We start from the raw sequence: 26491 nt of genomic DNA, 5'->3' as shown, positions 1-26491 counted from the left end.
AATTTTAAAGGGGGTGCAGGAAAAGAGAGACCTGGGGGTGCACACACACAAATCTTTGAAGGTGAGAAGGCCATTAAAAAAGCATATGGGATCCTGGGCTTTATTAGAGGCATACAGTACAAAAGCAAGGAAGTTATGCTAAACCTTTATAAAACACTGGTTAGGCTTCAGCTGGAGTATTGTATTCAATTCATCACACTTTAGGAAGGATGTCTAGGCCTTAGAGGGTGCAGAAGAGATTTACTAGAATAGTACCAGGGATGAGGGACTTTAGTTACGTGGAGTTGTTCTCCTTAGAACGCAGAAGATTAAGGGGAGATTTGATAGAGGTGTTCAAAATCATGAACGGTTTTGATAGAGTAAATAAGGAGAAACTGTTTCCTGTGGCAGAAAGGTCTGTAACCAGAGGACACAGGTTTAAGGTTATTGGCAAAAGAGCCAGAGGCGACATGAGGAAACATTTTTTTACTCAGCGAGTTGTAATGATCTGGAATGCGCTGCCTGAAGGGGTGGTGGAAGCAGATTCAATAGTAACTTGCAAAAGGGAATTGGATAAATACTGGAAGAGAAAAAATTTACAGGGCTCTGGGAAAGAGCAGGGGAATAGCTCTTTCAAAGAGCCTGCACAGATACGATGGGCTGAATGGGCTCCTTTGCTGTACCTACTATGATACTATGAATTGACTGCTTTGCCAACACTCGCTGTTTAGACATCAAAATGGCTACTAGGGTGAAGTAATGGAATCATATCCAGTGAGTACGTGCTGACAGAAAAGGAGAAAATAGGAAGAGAAACAATCTGCAGCTTTGCAGCCGTAGTGAAACATAAGTTTAAAGATTGTGGTGAGCATGTGCAAATACTTTCTCAGACTTGAAATGGTCACTGATGTCATGGTAATCTGTGAGGACATAGGCCTAGAAATTTGTTCCTGCCAGCCTGCCAGCGCGAACCGAACGCAGAGAGCAATCCCTGCGCCTGAATGGATAGGCCTGAGGTGCACCTAATATTGGGCCTCGAGTCTCATTATCATCAATCCAGCGAGCTGCGGACACCTAATAGGCGTCCCAGGCTGCTTGCCAAAGAAGAAGCCGCAAGAATCAAACTGCTGCATCACCAGTTAAGTATTTACAGGGGATCGGGTGAGGGAGTGCGACCGGGAGGGGTATGATCGAAAGGAGGACGATCAGACGAGGGGCGATCGGGAGGGTAGCCGTGGCCAGGAAGAAGGGTAGCAGTGACAATCGAGGGGGAAGGCGGTGGCAATCGGGGGAGGGTGGTGACGGTAATCGGCGGGGGGGGGGGTGGGGTGGCAGCAGCGATTGAAGCCGGGGGTCGAGGTCACGATTGGAGGTCTGGGTCAGTAGTAGTCCATGGTTTTAATGTGGGGCCGTGAAGAGCACTCCTGCTCCACATTCAAGAAAGTATTTTTTAACAAACTTACTTTTTTGGTGGCAGCCTCCAGCGTTCCCTTTAAGGACCGCCTGTTCAGCCTTATGTACTCCTGGTTTTCCTGAATGCAGCCGGTGCCAGCACCAGCGCTGGCTGCCTTAGGGCACACCAGTATTGCAGACGGGACCTCAAACAGGCGTTAGGCCCCCTATTTGCATATGCCACGAGCCCTGGACATTTTTTTTTGCCCACACCAATATGGTGGGCAGTGCATAATGACCGTGAGGCTAAGGTGCATGTTTAGCGCCCAAAAAACAGGTGCTTTGCCAGCGAATTTCTAGGCAATAATGCCCACTCTCACTTGGTCTTCAATAATCATCCACCTTTTCCACAAAACAACGTTTATTATTTTTTTAAACTACAAATGATCTTAAGAAGTTTAAGAAACTGTAGCTGCAGTCAAAAGATAAATGTAGACAAGATTTTAAAGGCAAAATTCTTTTCTTCCCCTCTGTAGTCGGACCTATTACTTAGACCAGGAGCTGTTGAGAACTATGGTACTATGCTTCCAGGGTATGTTGAAGAAACATCCGACCAAAATAGGAGACAATATTATTCAGAGGTAAGGAGCGAGACAGAAGATATAAAAGCACAATTAGTTACATGAATAGTTCAATATATAGACTTCTGGATAGCTGGAATGATTATAATGGAGCATTCCCACTGAGAGGTTCAGATGTGGCCATAAACTACAAGAGCGATATCTGAGCAGTCTATAACCATTACATGACCCCCCAAGATCAGATTACAACCTTTAAGTCACTTGGGCGGGACGAGGCGAGGAGTTAAATGAAATATATAATGTTTGTGCAGTTTTGGGCCTTTTCTTTGTTGGCAATGCCTGAGCCAGTGTCCATGCCATTGAAATTCAAACTGAAGGATTAAAGTTTGTGACGTTATCGGTGTAAGTCTATTAGGTAAGTACATTGAGTTGTGGTAAATAGTAGGAAACATGTACTCATCACACTGAACCTGGTGTAACCTTTTTTTATAGTGACAAAAAAAACAACTTTCAAGCATTTTAATCTTTTTCTTTCAAATTATATTTAGCCTAGTTGGCATCTTGAGGCAAGAGGAAGGACCAACTCCCGAAAACAAAGTAAGTGTAATGATGACAGATAAATGTTTTGCTAAAGATATTATTTCATACCTTCACTACATGCAAGTGCTTCACGCAGCAGAAAACATGCCAGCAACTCCTTCTCGCAGTGGTGAAGCATTAATGCCATTTACCGTCCCATATCCTGTCAAGTTCGCCAATCGAATTGTGTATTTGTGCAGCTCTGATTCAGTTTGTTGTGCCGCAGAGGGATATTAAACTTATATAACACAATAATTAATAAATCATAATTAACAATGGTGCTTTTTATTTACTTGAAACTGGAAAGGATGAAATAATGCTCTGTTGAAAACCTAGGAGTATTGATTTAAGTGTGTGCTTCTGGAAATCTGAGATTGTCCTTTTCAAACTCTAGCATTAGTCATTATTTGCAGTCCTCTGTTACTTGAATTTCTATGAAGGTCAAACAATTTACTTCTCTTAGATCCTTAACCATTGTATTTCATTTGCTTGATTTATTTGACTTAGCTTTGAAAAATTATCAGAAAATCTAAAACACAGATTGGGAGGGGCTCATCACCAATGGAAAAATCAGAAAGGATAATCAACACTTCATAATATCAGTAGGATTATTCAATAAAGTGGGATTAGGCTGGGTGGCTCATTTTCAGCCGGCACGGACACGATGGGCCGAATGGCCTACTTCTGTGCTGTAAATTTTCTATGATTCTATGATATGATCAGTCATTACACAATGCAGATAGATGTGGTGAAGCCATGTTCTAAGAATAAAGAACATCAGAATAATTTGGACAGCATATCAAAGGCATAAACTGAGACAGCCCTAAAGGACATGGCAAAGGAGAATTAAAGGGGATGAAGTAAAGGCTGAATGAGCTCAAGCCGAGGTCCAACACAGCTTTGTTTTGGTCCATCTTTCAATTTCAAAGCTACACATCAAAACTAGATGTAACCCTAATAGATCAGAGCCTAGAAATTGGGCTGCGTAGTGCCTGTTTTTCAGGCACTATCCAGCCGATTAAGGCCTCAAAATGGCAGGCAGAAAGCACAAGCACTCTTCTGGCCTGAAGTGCACTGACCACCATGTTAATAAGGTCAACCAAGGGGTGTCCTTTACCCACGCCTGAAGCAGGCGTTAGGCCCTTTGCATAAGCAAACAAGAGGCCTAGCACCGTCTTGAGATCCCCGCTCCAACATTGGTTTTCCCTGAGGCAGCCAGTGCTATAGTGGGATTCACTCAGGAAAACCAGCCCTTGCCAACCAAGAAGGTAAGTAATGTACCTGAACATGGAGCTGGGAGGAGCAGGAATGCTCCTTCTCGCCCCATATTAAAGGGCAGATTGCCATTCCCGAAGTCCCCCATCCCCCCACTTACCTGAGGGCCGCTGCAACATTAGCAACTTACTGATTTTTCTTTACACTTCTTCTCTCTTTGCCGGCAGGGCTGCAGCGCCATGCTGGCTCTATGACAATGAGGTCCAAGGCCCAAAGTTAGGGGTGCCTCGGACCTCACCATACCCTGCATAGACTTTGATATTGAAACTTCGCTTGAATATAACTGACAACAATTTATTCATTATGGTCTAGTCCATTCCTTTGACAGGTACATGGTTGGATGAAATGTGAACTTTTCTAACAGCTCTATAGGAAAAGAAGTTTTCAGTCTATTCGTAATCTGTTATTACTACCTTTTGTGGTCTATACTTCACCTTCATTTTCATTGTAAGAATAAGGATTTTCTTTCTGTACAGCCTCATTTTTTAAGGTACTGTCTGGTAATATATATACACTTGCTAGTAGTTGCAAAGAGAAAGGTTTAAGCAACTCTTTGCAAATGCAAATAAGTCTAGTGTTTGCCTGTCAAAATAATGTCCAAGAGTCTGAATGCACCACATTGTCGAACTTTTCAGCTCACTTTATGGATTGCCTAAACATTCTGCTTATCTGACATGATATAGTTTTTGGCCACTTAAAATATGGGCCAATGTCATGTGAGCAATTTATTTACAGGAATTTAATAACGTGTCTGCTGTAAAATCACTGATTTGAAAACAAATGCATCAATCTTTTACAATAACCAAATAAATATTGCCAATGAAAGACAAGGAAAGAAAATCATTAATACAATTGAGGGGTTCAGATGATATTGCTAATCAAAAGCAATTTATGAAATCATGACAGCCATGAGAAACAAAAGGAAGGTATTAAGTTTGTGATGTCATTTCTGACAGCAATGATATAATCTGTACACAACAATTTGCAGACATGCCCTCATGAAATAATACCCCAAAATTCCTTCGTTGGGGAAAGGTCCACTATTTCCATAAATTTGGAGCGGAACCTGCTTCCACCGGGATTTCATCTCATTCAAAGTGCCACCTTAAATTCTGGTAAACGAGAAAGGGCAAATCTTCTACCCCTCCCCCCCCCCCCCCCCCCCCATCCACCATGTCAAGGGATGGTGTGTCTGGGGGAATTCCTGGTATTTCTGCCTTTTAAGCCTTTTTACAGCATCAATGAATCTCTCACCAGCCAAGAGATGGCGTTGAGTTCCGTTGAGGCCCTTAGGAAGGCCCCAAAATGTCTCCAAGAAACTTGATCCCAGAGGGGACCTTTAAAATGTTAGCAAATTGTTCCTTACTGGCAGCTTGTCTTCAGCCCAGAAATGGCCTTGGGGGTCCAACTGTGTGACATCTGCTGGCAAACTTGGGCGGGACCATTGAAGTGCCATTACAGGCACAGGCAGCCCACCCTGACCATTTAACTGACCTCATCCCCAGGATTTGGGATTGGGTCTGCAGCCTAATCAATGGGCAGACGGGGGTTCCTCTTCACCATACTTCCACTGGCAAAGCAGGACTCCTGGAATATCGGCCCCATCTCTTTAAGTAATCTCAAAGACAATTTAATACCTATCACATTATTCTAGGTGAATTTATGCTTGTAATTGCTTAAATTTAGTATGAAATTGTGGTGTAGAACAGCCAAACCATAGTTCAGGTCAGCACGTTTGCTACTACAAGTACCCAGCCAAACTTATGGCTTGATACCAGATTACCACCACACCCAGAAGCCAATGTGAGTTAAAACATTTGGTAGGTGGTGTTTGGAAGTAATTGTGGCCACTAGCTGTATTCTCCCACAGAGTCTGGATAGAGTCTGGTAAGTATCCTATTCCCTTTGGTTGGGCTTTTGTTTTATAGATTTGTCTGCTTCATAAAATTAGAATCAGTAACTGATCACCGCAGGGACAGGAGTCTTGTTGTTTAAAAAGGTTTCTTATTAAAATAAAAATCGCCTGCTCATATCTGATGTTACAGTTTGCCAATAGTGGTGAGAAGAACAGTGACTGTGTAAACAAGGGAGAGAGATACAAGCCTTTCACATTTAATTTAATTTAATCCAATTAATGCCAGTAGAACTGGATATAATGGGGACGATTTTCCTGCCCCCCCCCACCCCCGACCAATTAGTGCGACCAAAGTGCACTGAGCCTGTCCAGACTGAGCTATGGCCAGTTTTGGTGTCCTGTGCCATAATTATGACCTGGGAGCACCCTCAGTGCAGGCCTGTCTCCAGGCAGGGCTAGCACTGGAAACTGGGCAGTGAGCCTCGCTGCTAGCCTTGGAGCCTTCTGACCATTGCTCCCCAGTGTTGCTTAGGGGCAAATGTCAGGAAAATATGCCCCAATTGTGAAGGACATTTGCAGGGTCCATACGTGCAGGGAATACGGCATATGTCCTCATCCACACACAAATGTCCTCATAGTGTTCCAAATGACAAAAGTGCTTCAGCTTCTAACCTAACAGCTCTGTTTCTTTAGACATTAATGAGCAGCATGGTTTTAGTTCACGGTGGAGGAATAACAAAGTACACCCAGGTAGTCATTTTCTGGAGGCTGATTTGATAATGAAATCACTCGCAGACTCTCCAGTTTGTATTCAAAAAGTGTTAAATTTGTTTCACAGAGCTGATTTTGTGTTAGGTTTCTACTTGAATAAATACATTAATCAATCGTGGTTTCGTGCTTCAGCTGTTGAGAATCTCAGCTGTAGAATGGCGGCTTAACCTTTCGAGGACTGCAACCTAGATTCAGCACCTAAATAAAACACTGCAGGACAATTGCATCTTTTAATATATTCTGAGAAAATTGGCGATTGAGAACATTTAAAAAGTTTTACACATTTCTGTAATTTTATTCAATGATATTTATCACTAGAAGCTTGGAGAAATTAAAATTTGCTGACTTTATATAGATACAAAGATATTTCAAAAACCTCAAACAAGTTTGCAGTACTTACAGGGTTAATGAGTTTAACATGATTGTTTTGTGTGACCAGTGTGGTGGGATGTTTCATAAAAGAATCATTTTTATTGCCGTTTGTAATTTTACATTTTCTAGAATTTTTTTTTAGGCAGTTGTGTAATACACAACATTCACTGTGCAATCATTTGTTTAACTACATTTTGTACAGTTATTGTATAAAGAATTTATACCAAGGTATAAATATGAAATTATATACTAATTTTATGACAAACTGGTGACCCATTACTAACTGTTAATTACACTGCAGATATTGGAGGGTGTCAAAACCGGAGAGAGGATAGAGAAAAGAAAATATAATATAATAGTATATGTTGTACTGTTGGATTTTTCTGAGTTGTTTGAACCTCCTTATTCCTCCACAGCCTAATTTATAATCAGCACTTTCAACTTTGTTGCTGTACTTTAATGCTTTTGCCTTATAGGTATCAAAGTAAGTTGCACTCATTTGTTAAACGTTTGCAGGAAGCCGAGGTTTTAGCAGAAACAATTTTATTTTTTGCCTTGAACAACTCTGGTATGTTTTCAGCATACTGATCCCACAGCAGTGCCCGTAAGTAGGCCAGACTAAGTAAGGATTGCAGGTTCTCTTTCCTGGAGGGCATTAGTAAACCAGTTGGGTTTTTATGATAATCCGATAGTTTTGATGGCCAATCTTCCTTGTGCTTCCCATAAATTACCAAATTTTCCAGGTTGAATTCATTTAGTGGGATTTGAACTCACAACCTCTGGATTGCTGCTCCAATGTCATAACTATCATACCCATGACAGATTACTGCAACCAATTTTGAAAGTGTTTAAAGAAATACCAGACTTTATTGGCGTTTCACAGCTTTAAATGAAAATTCACTAATGCAATGAAGGATGTTTAAAATATGTTAATGAAAACATCAAACTAAGCACAAGATCTTGACAGTAATGAACTGAAATGTTCAGATGCCACTTTGGGAACTGGATATATTTATGAATGTAATTTAAAAATAAACTATTCTCTTTACTCTCTCAGACTTAGCTGAAGGCTCTTTGTCCACCAACAACACAGAAGATCTGGATACGGTCAGTGGACATGAGACAGGTATTTAACATTTAAAATTGACTATAAAATCTTAGTCACCTGCAACTTATAAAAGATTAACTTTCTTATAACCAAAATGTAATTTAAAAAATGTCTAGAAAGACAATAATTAATGAACTAGATAAATAAGCAGGTATTTGTCCTGTATTTGTAATTAGTAGACTTTAACCATCTACCCTTTCAAAGCAATGTCCAGGTTCTAGTTCTAATATCAGTTAGAGGCCTTGAGAGGTCAGGAAGCATTCTAATCTAACGCATAGATACCAGTGTTAGTTACTCAGACCCCGATATTTACTCGGAGTCGGGAACAGAGCTGGGGGGAGGACTTTCGGACGGGAAACCCGGAAGTAAGGGCTTCCTGCACGTTGTGATGATTTTAACAGTGGGAAGTTTTAAAAAAGTTTTGCACCAGACAGCCAGAGAGATTAACAAGCAGGAAAGCAGCAGGGGAGCAATCCGGTCTTCGGGGTTTGGTTGGCGGGGGTCGGGGAGAGATCGGGGTCTTTAGGGTTTGGATCTGGGGGCCAATCGCAGAGGGAGGTGGGAGAAGTCATACATCATTGGGGGGGGGAGGTGTTGGCGCATCAGACATCGTGGGACGGGGGGATGGGGGTTCCGATCGCTGGTTGTTTAAAAGGCAAGCTTGGTGGGCCGTGGGGAAGCACTCCTACTCCTCCTGGCCCACAAGCAACGCAATAAATGCACTTACCTCATGGATAAGGCCCTTCTCTCCTCCTTTTACCTGCCAGGATTCCTGCAGCCCGGGACACCCAGCCTCCATGGGTTAAAAATAACAATTTAGGTAAAATGTAAACATGCAGCCTGCTTAAAAGATTTTACTGATCTCCCCGCCTCCTGAGAGCGGGTTGGTCGCCCACCCTTCGACCCACCTCCGTTAAACCCGGAAGTGGGCGGGTTGGGGTCAGGTTTGAGAAATTTAAAATTTTTACCACCCATCCTCCCCAACCCATTCGTTCTTGGAGGTTAAAATTCCTCCCTTCTTGTAACTAGAAGTAACACACAGATTTGTGCAAATGTTAATATATTAATTGAGTACAAACTGGCATATGGAATTCTGAAACAGCTAAAAGTGCTTCATATCTTTGTTTTACAGTAAAAATACTATCTGTGCCTAAAAATTTAAGAATCAACATTATCTAGAGAAATGTTGGTTCTTTTAGACACAAGTTCAAGTGTGGTACTTGAAATTCTTGTATTTCTACTCAAATGTTTTCAACGCAAAATTTGTAAGCTTAGCTGATTTAGTGTGTAATATATGTCAACTGAACAGGTGGGGAGTTAACTAACTGCAACTGATGGTTACCAGATCTGCATATGTAGAACCTGGGGGTGCTGCTCAGACATTTAGGGGGTGATTATAGGAAGCAAATGCGGGTACTTTGGGGGCGGGGAGGCTCTGAAAATCGCGCAAATCCCGTCCGGGTTCAAAAGCTGGCTCCAATCCACCGGCTTCCGAGTTTCCCAGGGGCCCACCTGTGTGCGGCAATTAAAGCCGGCGGGATGACAGTTAAAGAGCCAAATGTACCTCATTGAGGTACTTCAGGCACTTTACCTGTGACAGATGAAGGGATTAGAAAGATTTTTAACTTACCTGGGTGGCTTGCCCACCGCTTCTGAGGGGCCGGATCAGGAAACATAAATTAAATTTAAAAAAAACATGCAATGAAGTGAAAACACCAAATGCACCTTCCTTTGAAACCTGCTCCAATGTCCGATGTCTCCCGCTCCAATGTCCCCGTCTTCGTCCCCCCAATCTTCCCCCGATCTCCCCCTGATCTCCCCCCTCCCCCCTGATCTTACCCTGATCTCCCCCCAATCTTCCCCTCTCCCCCGATCTTCCCCTCTCCCCCCCCGATCTTCCCTTCTCCCCCCCCCGATCTTCCCCTCTCCTCACCCCGATCTTCCCTTCTCCCCCCCCGATCTTCCCCTCTCCCCCCGATCTTCCCCTCTCCCCCCGATCTTCCCCTCTCCCCCCAATTTTCCACTCTCCCCCCCATCTTCCAATCTCCCCCCCCCGACCTTCCACTCTCCTCCCCCCGACCTTCCCCTCTCTACCCCCGAGCTTCCCCTCTTTCCCCCGATCTTCCCCTCTACCCCCTCCCTAATCTTCCCCTCTCCCCCCGCCCCCCCCCCCCCACCGGTCTTCCAGTCCAACGCAGGATGACATCTGGCTCTCTCTCTTTCCCGCCCGCCCCCTCGCTTTGCAGCTCCTGATGGCAGCCAGCCTGTCAATCAGGCTAGCTGCCAGGTGCAAAACGCGGAGAGGACATTAACCACTATCAATCAACGTGCGATCAGGTTGGAAATGGTAAGTCTGGTTCATGCGGGTTTGCCACGTGCCCAATCGCCCCCCCCACACCCCAACCCCCCCAACCTCCCAGCTAATATCGGGGCCTTACAGTCTGAAACTATATCCCAAGACTGGGGTGAGCTTCAGGGCCTTTTAGTGGTTGCAAAGAATAGGCAAATAGATTTGGTACTGCTCGCTCAGTGCTACTTACAGCCATATGCTTACAGAAATACGCAAACATTTCCATACTTAATTTGAGGTGAGGGAGCCATTTGTGTGTATAATTATCCCAGGAATGTATGCAATGCAGCATGTTGCAGCAATACTAAAAATGGGAGCAGTGGTTATGATCTGAAGTTATTGAAATCAGCGTTGAGTCTGGAAGGTTGTAAAGTGCCTCATCGAAAGATGAAGTGCTGTTCCTCGAGCTTCCGTTGAGCTTCATTGGAACAGTGTAGGAGGCCGAGGTCAGAGTGGGAGCGGGACGGTGAATTAAAATGGCAAGCGACCGGAATTTCAGGGCCCCATTAAACCATTAGTCACACAGGATGATTGAAATATTTTTCTGTCTTACAGAAGATCGAAGGCATTATCCAAGTACAAGAGAAAATGCTGCCGACGCTCTCGCACTGGCTTTAGCTGCCAGGCATCAGGCAGAACAGGACCCATTTTAATAAGTATTCCAGAGACAAAGGACTAAACTTTCCAAGGCCCTATGCCACTAATGTGGCCACCAATTTAGGGGTGACTTATTGGAAAATCACAGGTAACATTAATTGGTGGAAAATCATGGATAATGCAGCGACAGTTTTCCAATGTGCCACCTGCTGCATGTGAGGCCTCGGGTAGCCCCATCCACAATTGTTCTGTAAATCTTTTCCAGCATCCGCAGTATTTTGCATTTGTAAATCTACCTGATCAATGTAAGGTTTTTGAATGTTACCTGAGATCCTCCACTGTTTTTGGGTAGTTTGCTGGCTCTAAAAATAATGACGAGCACATAGAATAAGTGGTTATCCATATTAATAAAGCTGCTCTCTTACTCTGTGCTATGCATCACCAATAATGGAAATCATACATTAGGACTCAGTAAAGGTGCAGTGTATCTATTTTCTAAAGTAACTTATAATTAAGTAAGTTCTAATGAACTATTTAAGTACATTTTATTGGAAAATAATTCTAAAGTAACACCTAAATTTGATTTAAATAAATATCTTTCAAAAAGAGCATTACATCTTAACTTGACAACCAAAGAATGGATAAGAATTAAATTGTAAAATTTTATGCTTTTAATTATGCCTGTAGTTTATTTTCTTTAATTACACAAGCTTTGCCCATTTACTGTTGTTTTTCATATCATGGTAATTATTTTGTGCATTGTCATAAGGCTGGTTAATGGGACATTTTCCCATTTCAAGCACCCAGGTCCTGAAATTCTGTGGGGGTTCCACCGGTCGCCTGTTACAACTTCAGCAGGAGACTGGCAATACTCCTGGAGAAATGGCGTAAATGGCTGAAAAAGGCAGTTTGTACCATTTCTCCAGGGGTGCCTGCCAGTCTCCCACTGAAGTTATAGCAGAAGACCGGGAGAACCCTCATAGAATTCCCGGGTCCCATTGTCAGCATCCAATATTCTGAGCTCAAGTGCAGTAAAGCCAACTGCAGAGTAAAACTCCAACCACTCTGCTCCTCCAGTGTGCTGGAATCTCAACTTCAGATTAGGGTCCCATCCTGCACCAGTGTGACATTTAAATTTCTTGTAGTGTCATCCTTGTAGCCTTTTTGATTGAGATTATGAATTGGTGCCAAATTAATGGTAGTTTTGTTTCCAGCAACTGGGTTGGGGCTGCTCAAGTTATTTTGTACTGAATCCTCATGGGCAGCAGTACAAGACTTCCATCCCTCAGTCTGAACTGGATTTAAACTGGGTCCCAGAGAAGAAAGGGCAGTAAACTAAATCACTGAAACACTTACTCCTCCTTTCCTTCCATTCCAATATTTTTCAAATAATTTATCTTGAGGTTTGCTACTTGACTTTATGGAAATAATGACATTTTAATCATGTTTATTTGTATATGTACATGCTGCAACATAACGTGGAAAAATATTGAAAAAAAATTACTATGCCTGTAGGGCATGATTCTTTTGTGTATAATTTTGTTACTGTTCTTGTGTTTCATGTATTTAAGACTGCATTATAATTATCACGACATAATGTATTTAGAATTAAAAATAGACTATTAAAAAGGACAAAATATGTGATGTTTGTTATTAAAATGCTGGTCTACAGGGTAATAGATAACAGCAAGGCTATAATTCAAACTAAGCAGTTCGGATGATGTTGCAAAGTGTGAGGAAAACTTGGTTTATAAGCATCAGCGGAATTGAAATACATAAACTCACTGAGTAAAAATATATATTCCAATATACCTTTTACTTAAACTGTTCTAGTCCTTGATAAAGTCCACAAGGCTGTTGGTTCCAAAGTTATAACAAGTAACAAAGATGTTTAAAATACAAGAATACCATCAAGTGTGCTGGTTAGATTGATACAACCTGACTTATTGTTCACGTAACAGCAGACCCCAGAGTGCACCACCGAAGGCCTGATCTTAATGGGCAGTCCAGCCGTGCCGCGAGAACATTCTGATTAATTACCGAAAAGCACCCCACTTAAATATGTTTTAAACACAATAAGTTCTGTATGTCCGTATGAGCTTCCCATCAATCATCCTTTCTGACTGGAAGGGAGGTGGCGAGGGCCTGCGGCTATCAGACCCTACTCCCTACCTCCCAACATTTGACATACCAACACTCCTTTCTGATTCCCACAGCCACTATCTCCATACCAAGCATAATAAACTTTCAAATAACTCCCTTGTACATTCCTCCAGTGATACTGCCACCTCCCTAATGATTAATGGCCTCTAGGTGTTTATCAGCCACAGAGGCCTGCTCTTTTACAAGGTCGTAAAAAGCTTGTTTGATAAAGACAGCAAGCCCTTTATTCACAGCTAACTAACGTATATTTTACTTTAGCACAAGGTTTACAATAATGTAGAAAGCTTGTATAGTGCTAAGGTTTATAATAATGCAGAAGTTTGTATAGTGCTTTTCTTACATTCCCTCCTGTTCAGCCTACAGGAAAATTCCTTTCGGTTCATACCTTGGTAAAACAAACTGAGCAAGGGTTAGAAGAGAATTCTAGCCCAGGGATGTTGTCCTTCATTTTATACTGTTTCCATGCATGATTCGAAAGGGTAGATGTCCCTGTTTCAATGTTAGCATCGCATCGTTTCATTTCAGTCTTTCAATCTTAACCTCCAACAACCCCGGGTGACCTCACATGGCCTTATCTAATGTCCTTATTTTGTCGGCATCACCTACCTATCTGAGCCATTTGCTCTTTTGGTCTAAGTGGGCTGTGGACTTCCGACTGTCCCCAGAGGTTCTAATTTTGGGTGCAAAGTGCCCTATCTTTATGCTATTTGGCTGTTGGGGCTGCACATACGCATTTCTGTTGTAAATTGTTTCACCCTGCCCCGTGCTGATTCTGTGTCAAACAACTTTAGATGGACCGTGTAACATGACCACCCCATCCTTTACCCCTGCTATGCATTTACAAGTTTTTTTTTGTTCACACAAAGGCAGCTGTTTTTCCTCACAGAGAGACACCTCGTCACCCCTTCGGCATCGCCCTCTTGCTAAATGCTAGATGCCAAGCGAGTTGGGATAATTGACAAGGTTTAGATTTAAACCGTATTCTTACATCACCAACCTTTGACCCTGGGTGAAACCACTCTGGGTCAATTTTCACCGTACCCCATAACTTTCTTTTTGGTCTTGTCTAAGATCACCTTAAATTACATTTTATTAACATAAACACACATAAAAATATACATATTGCTTCTAAGTTTCATTTGGTTAACACAGAAACCTACAGTGTATCATAATACCAAGAAATTATTGACTTAAAAGATTCTCCAGCTCTCCTTCTACTAATATCCATTTTGTGGTTGTTTTTACTAAGTATTATTTTCTCCCTAGCCCAATTTCATTGTTAACTGAAAGGAACCTAACCCTGAATCCAAATCACTATGCCCCTCTTTTCTTTAATTTCAATCCCTCTGATTGGTACCAGTGTTTCCTGATTGTTTCACTAATTAGTCGGTTTCTCTATGCAGCATGAGTCAGTGCCTTGTTTAAAAGGTTTTCTCACTCTCCTGACCCACATTAACCATTTCATATCGTGCTGTTGTCAAGTAACTGGGCATGTCTGAGACCCATTCTTCAGTGCATCTTCTTCATGTATTTCTGCATACTAGCAACATATCACAGGTAATGTTCTTGGATATTAACATTCTGCTGACTAGTCTCTTTTATCTTATGGTATTTCTGAACATGTTTGTATGTCCAGTATATCATATCATCATATGTCCAGTAAGATTCAATCCTGTAAGAGCAACTGCTCTGTTTAAAGAGTGGTTCCAATAGTACACCAGGCCGTAGGCCTTTGTAATCATGTTGTTCATCCTGGTCCGTTTCTGATGATGGCAACATACATTTGTACCTTTCATGTCCACTGTAGTCATTCTCAGGCTTTCAGGTTATCTTATTAAAAAGATCGGGGGGTATCTGGAGGTCTTTACTTATCTCCCCCTGCATGGTCCCATGTCTCGGGTAGAGGCCAGGCTATCAAATGCGGTTTTTCTCCTTGTTCAGTATAGGCAAGGACACAAACATCTCCAAGAGAAAGCTATCAAATTACTATTCTCAACTACACTTTCCTGACTTTCATTAGATTGTACATTTATACCAGATTGATATCTTTATTAAATCATGCCCAGGTCAATGACTTTAGAGAAATTCCCATTTGGTGGTGCAATTTCCCTGTTTCTATCTTTAATTTTTAATCACTTCCTCTCATCCAATTTTACACATCCCATTATATTACCAATCATGAGCCCTGGAGTAAGTTACTGTCCAATACAATATTTACAGTTGAGTTCAGTATCTTAATACATTTTTTTAAAATTTTACTTAAATTCTTCTTGAACTGCTTTTCATTTCCCAAAATATCCTGTTACATTGTGCTTGAGTCCATTCCATCATTTCAAAATTATCCTAATTCGAGAGCAGTACTGTTGGGCTGACAGGACTTGTCAATGTACAATTTTATTCCCCATCAAAAGAATTCTTCCTTGATACACAGAATTGGATAGGAACCATTTAGACTGGACTTCTTTTATTTTAAAATATAATTTGAATATCCCCTTAAGCTACAGGTAAATTTCTCCAATTTGAGTGCTTGAACAGCAACTCATATCAATTTTCCTGATCAATTCCGATTTTAGAGACAAATTATGTCCAGGCTTTGTGGTTCTACAGCAGGGACAGAAGTGCTTGTAATTACTTTTGGATGTAATTCCCATATCTCCCCCCATCAAGCACTCTGTCTCGAAAGACAATAAATGAGTTAAAGCAAAACAAATCAATGCGTTTTCAAAAGAAGAAAAGCAGCTTGGATCAAGGCTGATGATTGCTTTTCCTTCTCTATGTAATTTTGAATTATCAAAATCCAAGTCTTAAGCCTTAGTCCAAAACATCACCACACTGTGACATTTGATATCTGCCGATGTCTGTAGATAAGGTCTTAAATTCTTAGCACCACCAGATTGTTTCCTGCACCAACATTCCTCCAGCAAAGGTTGCTCCGTAACTTTGTGAAGCCACTTTATGTCAAAGAACTACTCTTGGTAATCCTGCACCATCAACACCCCTGTGGTCCCGAAAACCATGGTCACCCATTTTGAAAGAAACGCAGAAAATCCATTGTGACTCTTCTTGAGAGCCCAAGGGGTTAATTTGTCAATTCATCATTTATTTATTTTTGTCCAAAGGAATAATCCCTTTACCCGAAACAAATCCAGAAAACAAAATGTGAGAGACAGCTTCTCTGTCCAATCTCTCTCGCTCTCTTTCTCTCTCTCTGAAGCTCGCAGCCTGTGTGAAATTAACCCTGTCTCTCCCACACACAGATGTACATAGGACGACTGACTTTAGAATTTCCAATTCCAAGTCCTTTTTGTATTTTCAAGATGTAACCACATTAAGACAAATGTTTTGTGTTTTTGATTTCATTTATTCCCTCAGGTGAGGAGGGTTTAAAAATGTTCGAATTCCCACTCCCCGTCCCATGTTGTTAAAGGCTCAAAGCCTGGGAATGTCCTTCTGGGGTCGGTCTCGTCCTCCTTAACTTGCACATTGTCATCGTCCATGAGCCATAAAAGGATTTTGGGGCGATAGCATGTATCATTTCGGTATCCTGTCCCTGCCTCTTTAGTCTGGTTAATATGTGCCCACCTATCCTTTTTATCAGTCTGAATTTTGTACACATTATTACTCAATTTGTCTATTATGGAAAAGGGTCCTTCAAACATCTTTGCCCACTTTCCTGTGACATTGTTCAGTTTCACCATCACCTTGTCCCCCATTTCAAGACCCTTTATACAAGCTCTGAACTTGTGCCGGCACTTATTATCATATTGATAGGGCAGAACTTAGGTAAACCTGTTGTAGATGGGCGTGTAACTGCTCCATATATGTGTCCATGGTCACGCTCTCAGATTGAGGTCCAGAAAGGCTGCCGCCTAGCCTGATTTAATTATAGGGTCCTCATCATGCACCCCTGAAGAAAGGTGGGTGTTTCAGTTTGAACTTTACAAAAATCATTGTTTTTATCAAGAGACAATAAAATTGTTTACACAGTAACTGCTTTTCCACTTTCAGAAAGCTGTGACTCCATTAGGTTGAAATGCTGAAAGCTCAAAAGGTGTCAGACCAACTTCTAAAAAAACTAGTATAGTCCAAATAGTTAACTACAGCAATACAGAAGTAAGGGTTAATTACTTCTTGCATGTCTAAACCTTTCGGGGTGAGGGAAGAGTCAGTCACAATAGCACAAAGTGCTTTGAAGAAGTTCAAATTAATTTATAGCCAGAGAACATCCTGCAACTGTAACTTGTAATTCTTTAAAGCTGCATCTTATCTTTTACAATTAAATCTCATTTTGTCAATTATTTTAAATAAATGCAAAGGTTGTTGCTTGGTGAATTAAAAACTGATGTTGGTGTCCTTGGAAGGGGTTCACTTTTTCAGAAACAAAACAACGGAGCCCGTTATCAGATGCACGCAGTATTTCCCTTCGTTCACTTTAGTTTTTAGTTAGTCTAGTTTCTAATTGTTTCTTAAGTTTTATAATTTGCTGTCCTTGCCATAACACAACTGTAGCTTTCCAATTCATTTCTCTCCATATACTTTTTGTGGGTATGATCTTAACCAACTCTCGTGGCTGTTCTAGGTTTCCTGCTTTTCCTATCAAGGAGATACCAGATATCCTTTTTTTTAATCTTTTCTGTTTTTCAGTCACTTTTTTTGACCACAGTCAATCACAAGATAAAAAAGGGTGCTGTCAGAGCTAACTGCGATCACATTTTAGTATACCCAAGAGGATTATCCCAAAATTATCAAAATTGATGCCCTGTACTAGATAACAAGATATCGTTCTTCGATTTACAGTTACACACAACATTAACTCCTTACACATCAATTCACACTCACCAATACTCAACACAACTTAAACTTCAAATCGAAAATGCTGGAAAAGCTCAGCAAGTGAGGCAGCATCAGTGGAGAAAGAAACAGAGTTAACGTTTCAGGTCAAAGACCTTTCATCTTTGACCTGAAATGTTAACTCTGTTTCTTTCTCCACTGATGCTGCCTCACTTGCTGAGCTTTTCCAGCATTTTCTGTTTTTATTTCAGATTTCCAGCATCCGCAGTATTTTGCTTTTAAACTTCAAATCACTCGACATTTACTTCAAATTATTAAGCATTTAAGAAATTCAAAATGCCAATTTTTATGTGATGATCTCATGTCCAGAATTTGAGATGCTCACATTTTTATAAGAACCAGAATTTTACTTGGCCACAGCAAAAATCTGGTTTCCACAATTTAATAGGTCAGTTAACCTCAATAACTCCAATTTTAATTCAGCAATATCAGAATTAAACATAAGACAAAACAGATATTAAATACAAGACAAAACAGATATTTTGCACAAAAGAGGAAAACGCATAAGCATTAAGGGGGGTATAGCTCGCAACATTGAAAAGAAAGCAGGCTTCTTAAAGAGACAGTACAGAGACAGTTCAATTTCTGATGTTTGTGAATTAACCCCATTCTGTACTGACTCAAAGGGCTCGAATTTAGCAGGCCTGCGGGTTCCCAGCGGGTGGTCCTCCGGGAGCGTGGAAAACGCGGACGGGTAATTGTGTGCGTCCCCCACGCGATCGCGGGATAATTGGACCCATTAAGGCCTGCTTCCGGGTTCTGCGCTCCCCAGCTGCGTGCCGGCCGGCTGCGCATGCGCAGTACCGTCGACGCGATGTAGGAGCTCCAGTTAAAGGGGCAGTCTCCCAAAGCCCCTCCTGCTGCAAGCAAGAGGTCTGGGAGAATGGCTCAACCAAGGGGAAAGGCTGCGCCCCGTTTTTCAGATCTGGCACTGCAGCTGATGCTGGAGGGCGTGAGGAGGAGGAGGGAAACACTCTTCCCTGAGGATGGGCGCAAGTTCCCTGCCGCCGCAACCAGGAAGGCATGGGCAGAGGTGGCGGCGGAGGTGAGCAGCAGGGGCAACACCCCAAGGACTTGGGAGCAGTGCCGCAAGCGCTTCAATGACCTGACTAGGTCTGGCAAGGTGAGTACACCAACGCACCCTCCCACATCCCGTCCCCACCATCACGCCAAGCAGATCACAACCCCCTCCTGCACAGCCACCACTGCGCTCCATCAGCAATCCTCACAGCCACTCATTCACCATCCTCGCCGTGCACGCAAGTACCCACCGTCCCTGACCCCACCCGAACACTACCACACACCCCAATCCCCATGCAATGGGATGGGCACGTGGCCCACACTTCCTCCCATCCGTTCCGCGCCACGCTCAACCCAACCACACCGATGCTCGATGCGTCTCACGATGCAAGACGCACCCACTCACACATCTGTGTTTTGCCTTCACAGGAGAAGAGGAGCAAGAACAACCGCGAAAGGGCACGCACCGGAGGTGGGCCGCCGCAAGTGGTGGAGCTCACCGACGCAGAGGTGGAGGCGCTCGACCTCGCCTGCACGCGACATTGCCTGTCGGTGGCCGATGGCGAGTGTGTCGCTGCCGAAACGGCCGGTAAGGGAAAGCTGACACTCAACACCCATGATCGCGAGTGACCGTATCATCACCTGCCATCAGGCGCACTGTCAAGTTGGTCCACATGCCTCAAAGTGCCCTCTGTTCTCTTGCAGGTGCGTCTTTGGATCAAGCGAGCGTGGAGGGCGATTCCTCAGAGGACATGGCGGTCTCTGAGGGTGCATCGTCACATCAGAGCCAACCATCCACCAGCGCAGAGACACGCACCTCGGTGGGTCCCCCTCGCCAACTAGTTGGGGTAGCACTTGGTGAGTCACTGCGCACGAGTGAGCATGAGCAGACCCTGGTGGCAGGGGCAGCCGTGGAGGGTCCGCGACGGAGGGAGCACTCATCTCCAGGCTCTGCTCAGCCGGACCCAGATGCTGAACCCAGGGGGCCACCAGAGAAAAGGAGAGTCGTCGAGGGCCACCAGCTAATTGCTGAGGTGCTGGCAGAGGTGCCGCGCGCATTGTCCACAATAGCGCAGGCGATGGAGGAGTCCACCTCCTGCATGTGGGCATTGGTGGCGCAGGCACAGGAGGGTACCGGCGACACAGTGTCGCGGGTAGGTGCGGGACTGTCTGCGGTGGAGGACAGGCTGGCCTCCCTCGAGCGTCACGCACAGCTCCACTTCGAGTCCTTGCAGGCCCTGACAACGTCTGTACGGATTCAGGGTGAGCAACATTCCGACGCCACCAACAGGCTGAGGGATACACTAGGGGTGGCCTTGCAAGGCCTCACACATGCCATCCAAACTGCCGTCCAGCAGGGTGGAAGGGGTGATGTGGGCCGAGGCCAAGAGAGGGATGATGGTGACCGGGGACATGGAAGCGGGGACGCCTCTCAAGGCGTCCCCACGTCCCACCCGTCGCCCACCTCTCAACCAGCACCCGCAATGGTGCCTCCTCTCCAGGTGGCCGAGTCTGCCCCTGCCCCGGTGCAGGAGGAGCAGTCTGTGGAGGTGCCCTCACGGGCACCGAAACCCAGGGGCCGTCCGCCAAAAGCATCTACCCGGTCAAGGCAAGAAGACGAGCAACCTGCCACTACCTCTGCTGGAGCCACAGGGGTAGCACCACGTAGGGGTTCCCGGAGAAGAATTCCAAAGGCCTTATAATCACAAAGGGAATACACCAGGGTGTTTATTATTTTGTACTTTGTTTCTTAAATGATGTCACATTCCAGATATTAAATAGTCTATTCTCACCACTCCTGCCACCTCTCGTCCATTCTTCCGCGGCTTGTGGAGTAGTTGCGTTCCGTGGAGGCCATCATGACGGCGAACACCTGCTGCCACCCATTGGGCACACTGCTGTGGGTGCAGGATTACTGGCAGCACTCTTCAGTGGAGGAGGCTGGTATGGCCGCTCGCATGTGCAGGTGAGGAGATGCGAGCGCCTCGCAGTGTCTGACTCTAGGAGAACCGTTGACGTATGAGTGCGTCCCTGGCCCGGCGACCATCCCGGTGAGTCGCGGCTCGGCGCATGGGTCGTCCAACATCCTCGGGCGCGTCCTCCTCCTCCTCCGCCTCCGCCTCCTCCTCCTCCTCCTCCTCGCCCTCGCCTTCCTCAATGTGGGTGGCGGGTGTGGATGGGGCCTCCTCCAGCGGCACCCCTCTCTGTTGGGCCATGTTGTGCAGGGCACAGCAGACAACTATGATTCGTCCCACTCTGAATGGTGTGTATTGGAGCGCTCCCCCAGAACGATCAAGGCACCTGAAGCGCATCTTGAGAAGCCCTATGGTCTGCTCAATTGTAGACCTGGTAGCAGTGTGGCTGTCATTGTACCGACGCTCCGGCTCGGTGATGGGGTTCCTCAGAGGTGTCATGAGCCACGTGTGGAGGGGATACCCCTTGTCGCCGAGGAGCCAGCCGTTGCCGGCGTTGGGTGCCTGCAGGATGGGCGGGACGGCGGACTCCCTGAGGACGAAGGCATCGTGGCAGCTGCCGGGGTATCTGGCGCACACGTGTAGGAATCTCTGGCGGTGGTCACAGATGAGCTGGGCGTTCATGGAGTGATACCCCTTCCTGTTGATGAACAGCCCTGGCTCATGCGAAGGTGCCCGTATTGCGATGTGGGTGCAGTCGATTACACCCTGCACCCGTGGGAAGCCGGCCATGGCATGGAATCCAACCGCCCTCTCCATCTGGCTGCGCTCGTCCATGGCGAAGTTGATGTAGTGGGAGGCCCTGCGGAACAACCCATCGGTGACCTGCCTTATGCACTTGTGTGCAGAGGACTGACAGACCCCGGTGATGTCCCCGGTGGCACCCTGGAAGGAACCGGATGCGAAGAAGTTGAGGGCAGTGGTGACTTTGACGGCGACAGGTAAGAAGATGCTGCTTGGTCCATCAGGGAGCAGTTCGTCGTTAAGGAGGCTGCAGATGTCGGCGACTACCTGGCGATTGACTCTGAGCCTCCGTATGCACTGCTCCTCGGAGAGGTCCATGAAGCTGAGCCTCGCTCTGTACACCCTGTGCGGAGGGTAGTGCCTCCTGCGACGCATCTCTCTCTGCGGTTGCCCTCCCTCCTGCTGTGCAGGTGGGTGTGCCGCAGCACCGTGTTGGGGGGCCCCACCTCTCCGAGGCGGACGGCGTGGACTGCGAGGCTGCTGGGGCTGGTCATCCTGTTCGTCCTCCGACGATGTCAACGCACCACCCATCTGGCAGGTGTTGGTCTGAGGGGTTGTGCAGGGTAGGTGGGTGGGTCCTCGGACTGGGGCTGCGGTTTCGTGTCGGTCTGTCCTCTGGCTTGGCGGGGGGTGGTGGAGGGCAGGGGTTGCCCTATGTGACGCGGTGGCCTCCTGCGTGGGTGAGGGCGCTCCCCCGTGGAGCGCACCTTGGCACCTGGCACAGGCTGCTGGCTGCAACACGCCTGGTTTGAAGGGTCCTGTTTCCCCCAGTGTGGGAAACTGACTGCTTTGACCGTAAAATCCCACACTTCCTCTTTTGACAGCTGCTTCAGCTCATTAACTGACCACAACGAGCAAGTTAAGTACTCTCAAGTGGAACCCCGCTGGCTTTAATTGCCTGCGGGATTCCCACCAGCGGGGCTTGCGCGCGCAGCCCCGCACGTCAGCGCGGTACCCGGAAGTGGCCGGGATTTCGTCCGAATCCGGTCACGTGATCGGAGATCGGGATTTTCGGGGCCCCCCCGCTGGAAACCCGCAGGTAACCCGACCCTAAAATCGAGCCCAAAGTCTCAAGTTCACAGTCTGTGTCCTCACCCAAGCCTATTGTGAAGGTCCCTCCATCTTTCTCTTGCTTATAATTCATCAAAGCTTGCTGATCTCTGCTACCTCCTATCCCCCATCTCTTTTGTGAAGACAGAAGCAAAGTATTCATTAAGAACCATACCAATATCTTCCACCGCCACACATGGGTTACATTTTTGGTCTCTAATAGGCCCTACCCTTTCCTTAGTTATCCTCTTGCTCTTAAAGTGCAGGGGTGAAATTATAAAGGAAATTAGGAAAGCAAAGAGAGGGCATGAAAAAATATTTGAGTTTTCCTTGATTTTACTTGCAAATATTTTTTCATGCCCTCTCTTTGCTTTCCTAATTTCCTTTATAATTTCACCCCTGCACTTTTTATACTCCTCTGGGCTTTCTGTAGTATTGAGTTCTAGTATGCTGGTTAGATTGATACAACCTGACTTTATTGTTCACATAACAGCAAACCCCAGCGTGCACCACCGAAGGCCTGATCTTAATGGGCAGTCCAGCTGTGTCCCAAGAACGTTCTGGTTAGTTACCGAAAAGTACCTCACATATATATGTTTTAAACACAATAATCTCTGTGTGAGCTTCCCATCAATCATCCTCTCTGTCTGGAAGGGAGGTGACGCGGGTGGGGGGCACAGCTATCAGACCCTACGCCCCACCTCCCAACATTTGACATACCAACGCTCCTTTCTGATTCCCACAGCCACTATCTCCATACCAAGCATAATAAATTTTCAAATAACTCCCTTGTACTTTCCTCCAGTGAAACTACCACCTCCCTAATGATTAATGGCCTCTAGGTGCTTATCAGCCACAGAGCCCTGCTCTTTTACAAGGTCGTAAAAAGCTTGTTTTGAATATTCACAGCTAACTAACGTACATTTTATTTTAACATAAGGTTTACAATAAAGTAGAAAGCTTGTATAGTGCTAAGACTTTTTTTATTCGTTCATGGGATGTGGGTGTCGCTGGCGAGGCCAGCATTTATTGCCCATCCCTAATTGCCCTTGAGAAGATGGTGGTGATAATGCAGACGTTTGTATAGTGCTTTTCTTATACTCACCACCATTTGTTTTATGTAAAGAATACTTCAAAAGTTGTTGAATATATCTCACAAGTGACAGGACTGATTAAATTACGAGGGAGTTGTTCAAGTTCATTAGTGCAATTAATACTACATTCAAAAACCTATTACAGCATTGTTTTTAATTTTCAGTGAAAAAGTTCCATATTTATATTTCTGAAACCACTGCAGTTTTGTCACGATACTTGCATGCAAATGTTGGGTTCCACCAGGGTCCATGGCAGCCTACCACCAGCTCTGCTGAAGCCACTATGGCAGCACTTTGTAGAAGTAGCAGAGTTTGGGTGCACAGTAAAACCTTCAATGCTTTTGGCACTTTGGTCTGCAGAGTGTTTGTACAGCAGGTTACCAGTGTGCCTTGTCAATACATCATTGATGTTAGTCGACACGCCTGATTTTAACCCCTTCCACTCACCATTCCCACCCAGCAGGGGAGTTGGGGTTAATATTGACCAAATAAGTGCACCATAACTTCCTTAAATAACAAATTATGACATAAGTGCACATTCTGTTTTAATACAACAAACTCCATAGTGAACACAAGCAAACTTACTCTTTCCCCACATCACGCTTCACTGGTTAAATAAACATGCCCTTCTTTCTCTTATTCTAGTGCTTCTCTAGGTACAACCTGAGCGTCAGTCTCACAAGATGTAGTTGGCTGCTATTCAGCTACTTCTCTCATGGCAGCTTGTTCCTGAAACTGAGCCATTGCTGGAGTTTGTACCTGGACAGTCTGGTGTGGCCTCCCATGTGCCACTAGCATGGTGCTCTGAGGGGGAAGGCCAGAGGCCTTCGATATACATTGCAGTCAATGGAAAGGGAAATTGGGTGGGGTGTATAACGGGCGGCCGATCTGCTACCACCTGTTTTACACCCACCACCGAAGTTGAAAGTTCCACCTGTAGTATCTTCTTCTCTGCCTGTTTTATGCCCTTCTCCCTACTTTGGCTGCCTCTGCTTGCTGCTTTCGTGGTAGCATTCTTGAAAAGTGCCACAAAAACGCTCATGAGTCTATGGGGGGAGTTTTAACCCCCCAGGACGGGTGGGGTTGTGGTGTGGGGGAAGTTAAATTCTAAAAATGTGAAACCCAACCGCAACCCGCCGCGAATGCGGATTAACCGGGGCGGGTTCGGGGGGCCGAACGAGTAACCTGTTCTCGAGAGATGAGTCAGTAATTTAAATATGTTAATGAGGCTGCCCGGCTCAGATTTTAGCAGCCATTTAGATTTAATGGCTGCCGACCGGGTTTCCGAGGGAGGCAAGAACTGCCGGATCCAACAGGTGTTTTTCCAGCACTGCTCGTGGGCCAGAAGGAGCAGGAGTGCTTCCCCCCCCGGCCCCCCAAGCTAACCTGCAGCGATCGGTCTCCCTGTCCGCGATCTGCCGACCCCTCCCTGCGATCCACCGATCCCCTCCTCATGATCGATGCCACCCTCCCCCCACCCTGCGATCTCCAAGCCGCCCACCTCCCACCCATGCGATCCGGTGCCAACCCAAGATCTCTTCCCCCCCCCCCCCCACACACCCCTGGCGATCTTTTCCTCCCTCCCTCCTCTGGTCCCCGGCTGCGGCCTTGTACTGCAGGCCTTCCCGTCCGACAGCCAACCAGCCTCTCAATCTGGCTGGTTGCCGGCTGGGAAACGGAGAAAAAAAATTTAAATATGGTCCTGCCAAATCGTTCCTCCCATTTCCAGGTTTCCCGGCTACTACAAGTCACCCCCGCACCTACCCCGCCTCCCTGTGAATATCGGGGCCTTCCAGTCAAAATAGCTGATACTCAACTCATTGCGCCCAGTACCTTGGTACTTTGCTGCTGCTCCTCCAGTGGCTGCAACCTTCAGCCACAACTGGCTTTTTAAAGGCTGCACATTAATTTACATTTCATACAGGATTTATGTCAATGATTCCTCCAATTGATGTACAAATGAATTGACCCACGAGACTCTGGTACAAACAGCTCTGCAGACCATCGGCAGTGTGCCACATGGGAACTTGGGGCTGGAGTGAGGTAAAATTTGTCACCTGTTGAAAGGGCACAATCTGATCCTTGTGGAGGTGTTGGCTCTTTATGCTAATACTTTCATTGTGCCTGGGTTGGAATCCTCCCAAGCTGTTAGTAACTTCCACGCCTAGAAAAGGGTTACACAGGGAAGCCAAATTCTAGGGTACGATTCTCCAGAGTAGTAGAATGAGATTGGGAAGGCTGACCCATTGTTCATGCTTGAGAAACTGTGAGTATTTAAGTCATGTTTGTGGTTTGTTGTCTGCCCAGAAGAACCTAGAGATCTGCCTGTCAAAGTCTTGGGAATTGTTGGTCTGGATCCCTGCCCTGATTAGTAGGAAGAGGTAGAGGTGGGAGTAGTAAAGAGTATGACCATTTTATTGTGCTTGGCCTTCCCTACACTAACACGCACAGGTTATTCCATTAATACAGGTTAGTCTGCATTCCAGCTAGTATTTGGTGGGGGAAAGTTTATTTTGTGTAGCTTTGTGAATTACTGTTACAAATGTTATCCAAATTTTTTAAGCCAGTTTTTTGACCTTGTAGACTAGGATTGTCCCGTGTGAGGTTATGCACTTTGGCAGGAAAAATCGGAGAGCAAGTTATTATCTCAATGGCGAGAAACTGGAAAGTACTGCAGTACAAAGAGATCTGGGGGTCCTAGTGCAAGAAAATCAAAAGGTTAGTATGCAGGTGCAGC

General features: G+C 45.2%; 1 protein-coding gene across 1 annotated transcript in view; it reads left to right on the top strand.

The window, feature by feature from the left end:
* tmc5 (transmembrane channel like 5) overlaps positions 1–12485 on the top strand; it is a 209215-nt gene extending 196730 nt beyond the window's left edge. Inside the window, exons 21-24 of the mRNA XM_068003205.1 lie at positions 1908–2012; positions 2501–2549; positions 7862–7930; positions 10818–12485. Of these exons, the coding sequence (XP_067859306.1) occupies positions 1908–2012; positions 2501–2549; positions 7862–7930; positions 10818–10915 (321 nt within the window). The 3' untranslated portion in view covers positions 10916–12485. The remainder of the gene's footprint in view (positions 1–1907; positions 2013–2500; positions 2550–7861; positions 7931–10817) is intronic.
* Positions 12486–26491: the final 14006 nt, after the last annotated feature.

Source organism: Heptranchias perlo, chromosome 22, assembly GCF_035084215.1.
Source record: "Heptranchias perlo isolate sHepPer1 chromosome 22, sHepPer1.hap1, whole genome shotgun sequence".
Taxonomy (NCBI): domain Eukaryota; kingdom Metazoa; phylum Chordata; class Chondrichthyes; order Hexanchiformes; family Hexanchidae; genus Heptranchias; species Heptranchias perlo.
Note: the sequence above shows the minus strand (reverse complement) of the source record. Positions and strands in the feature narration are given on the sequence as shown.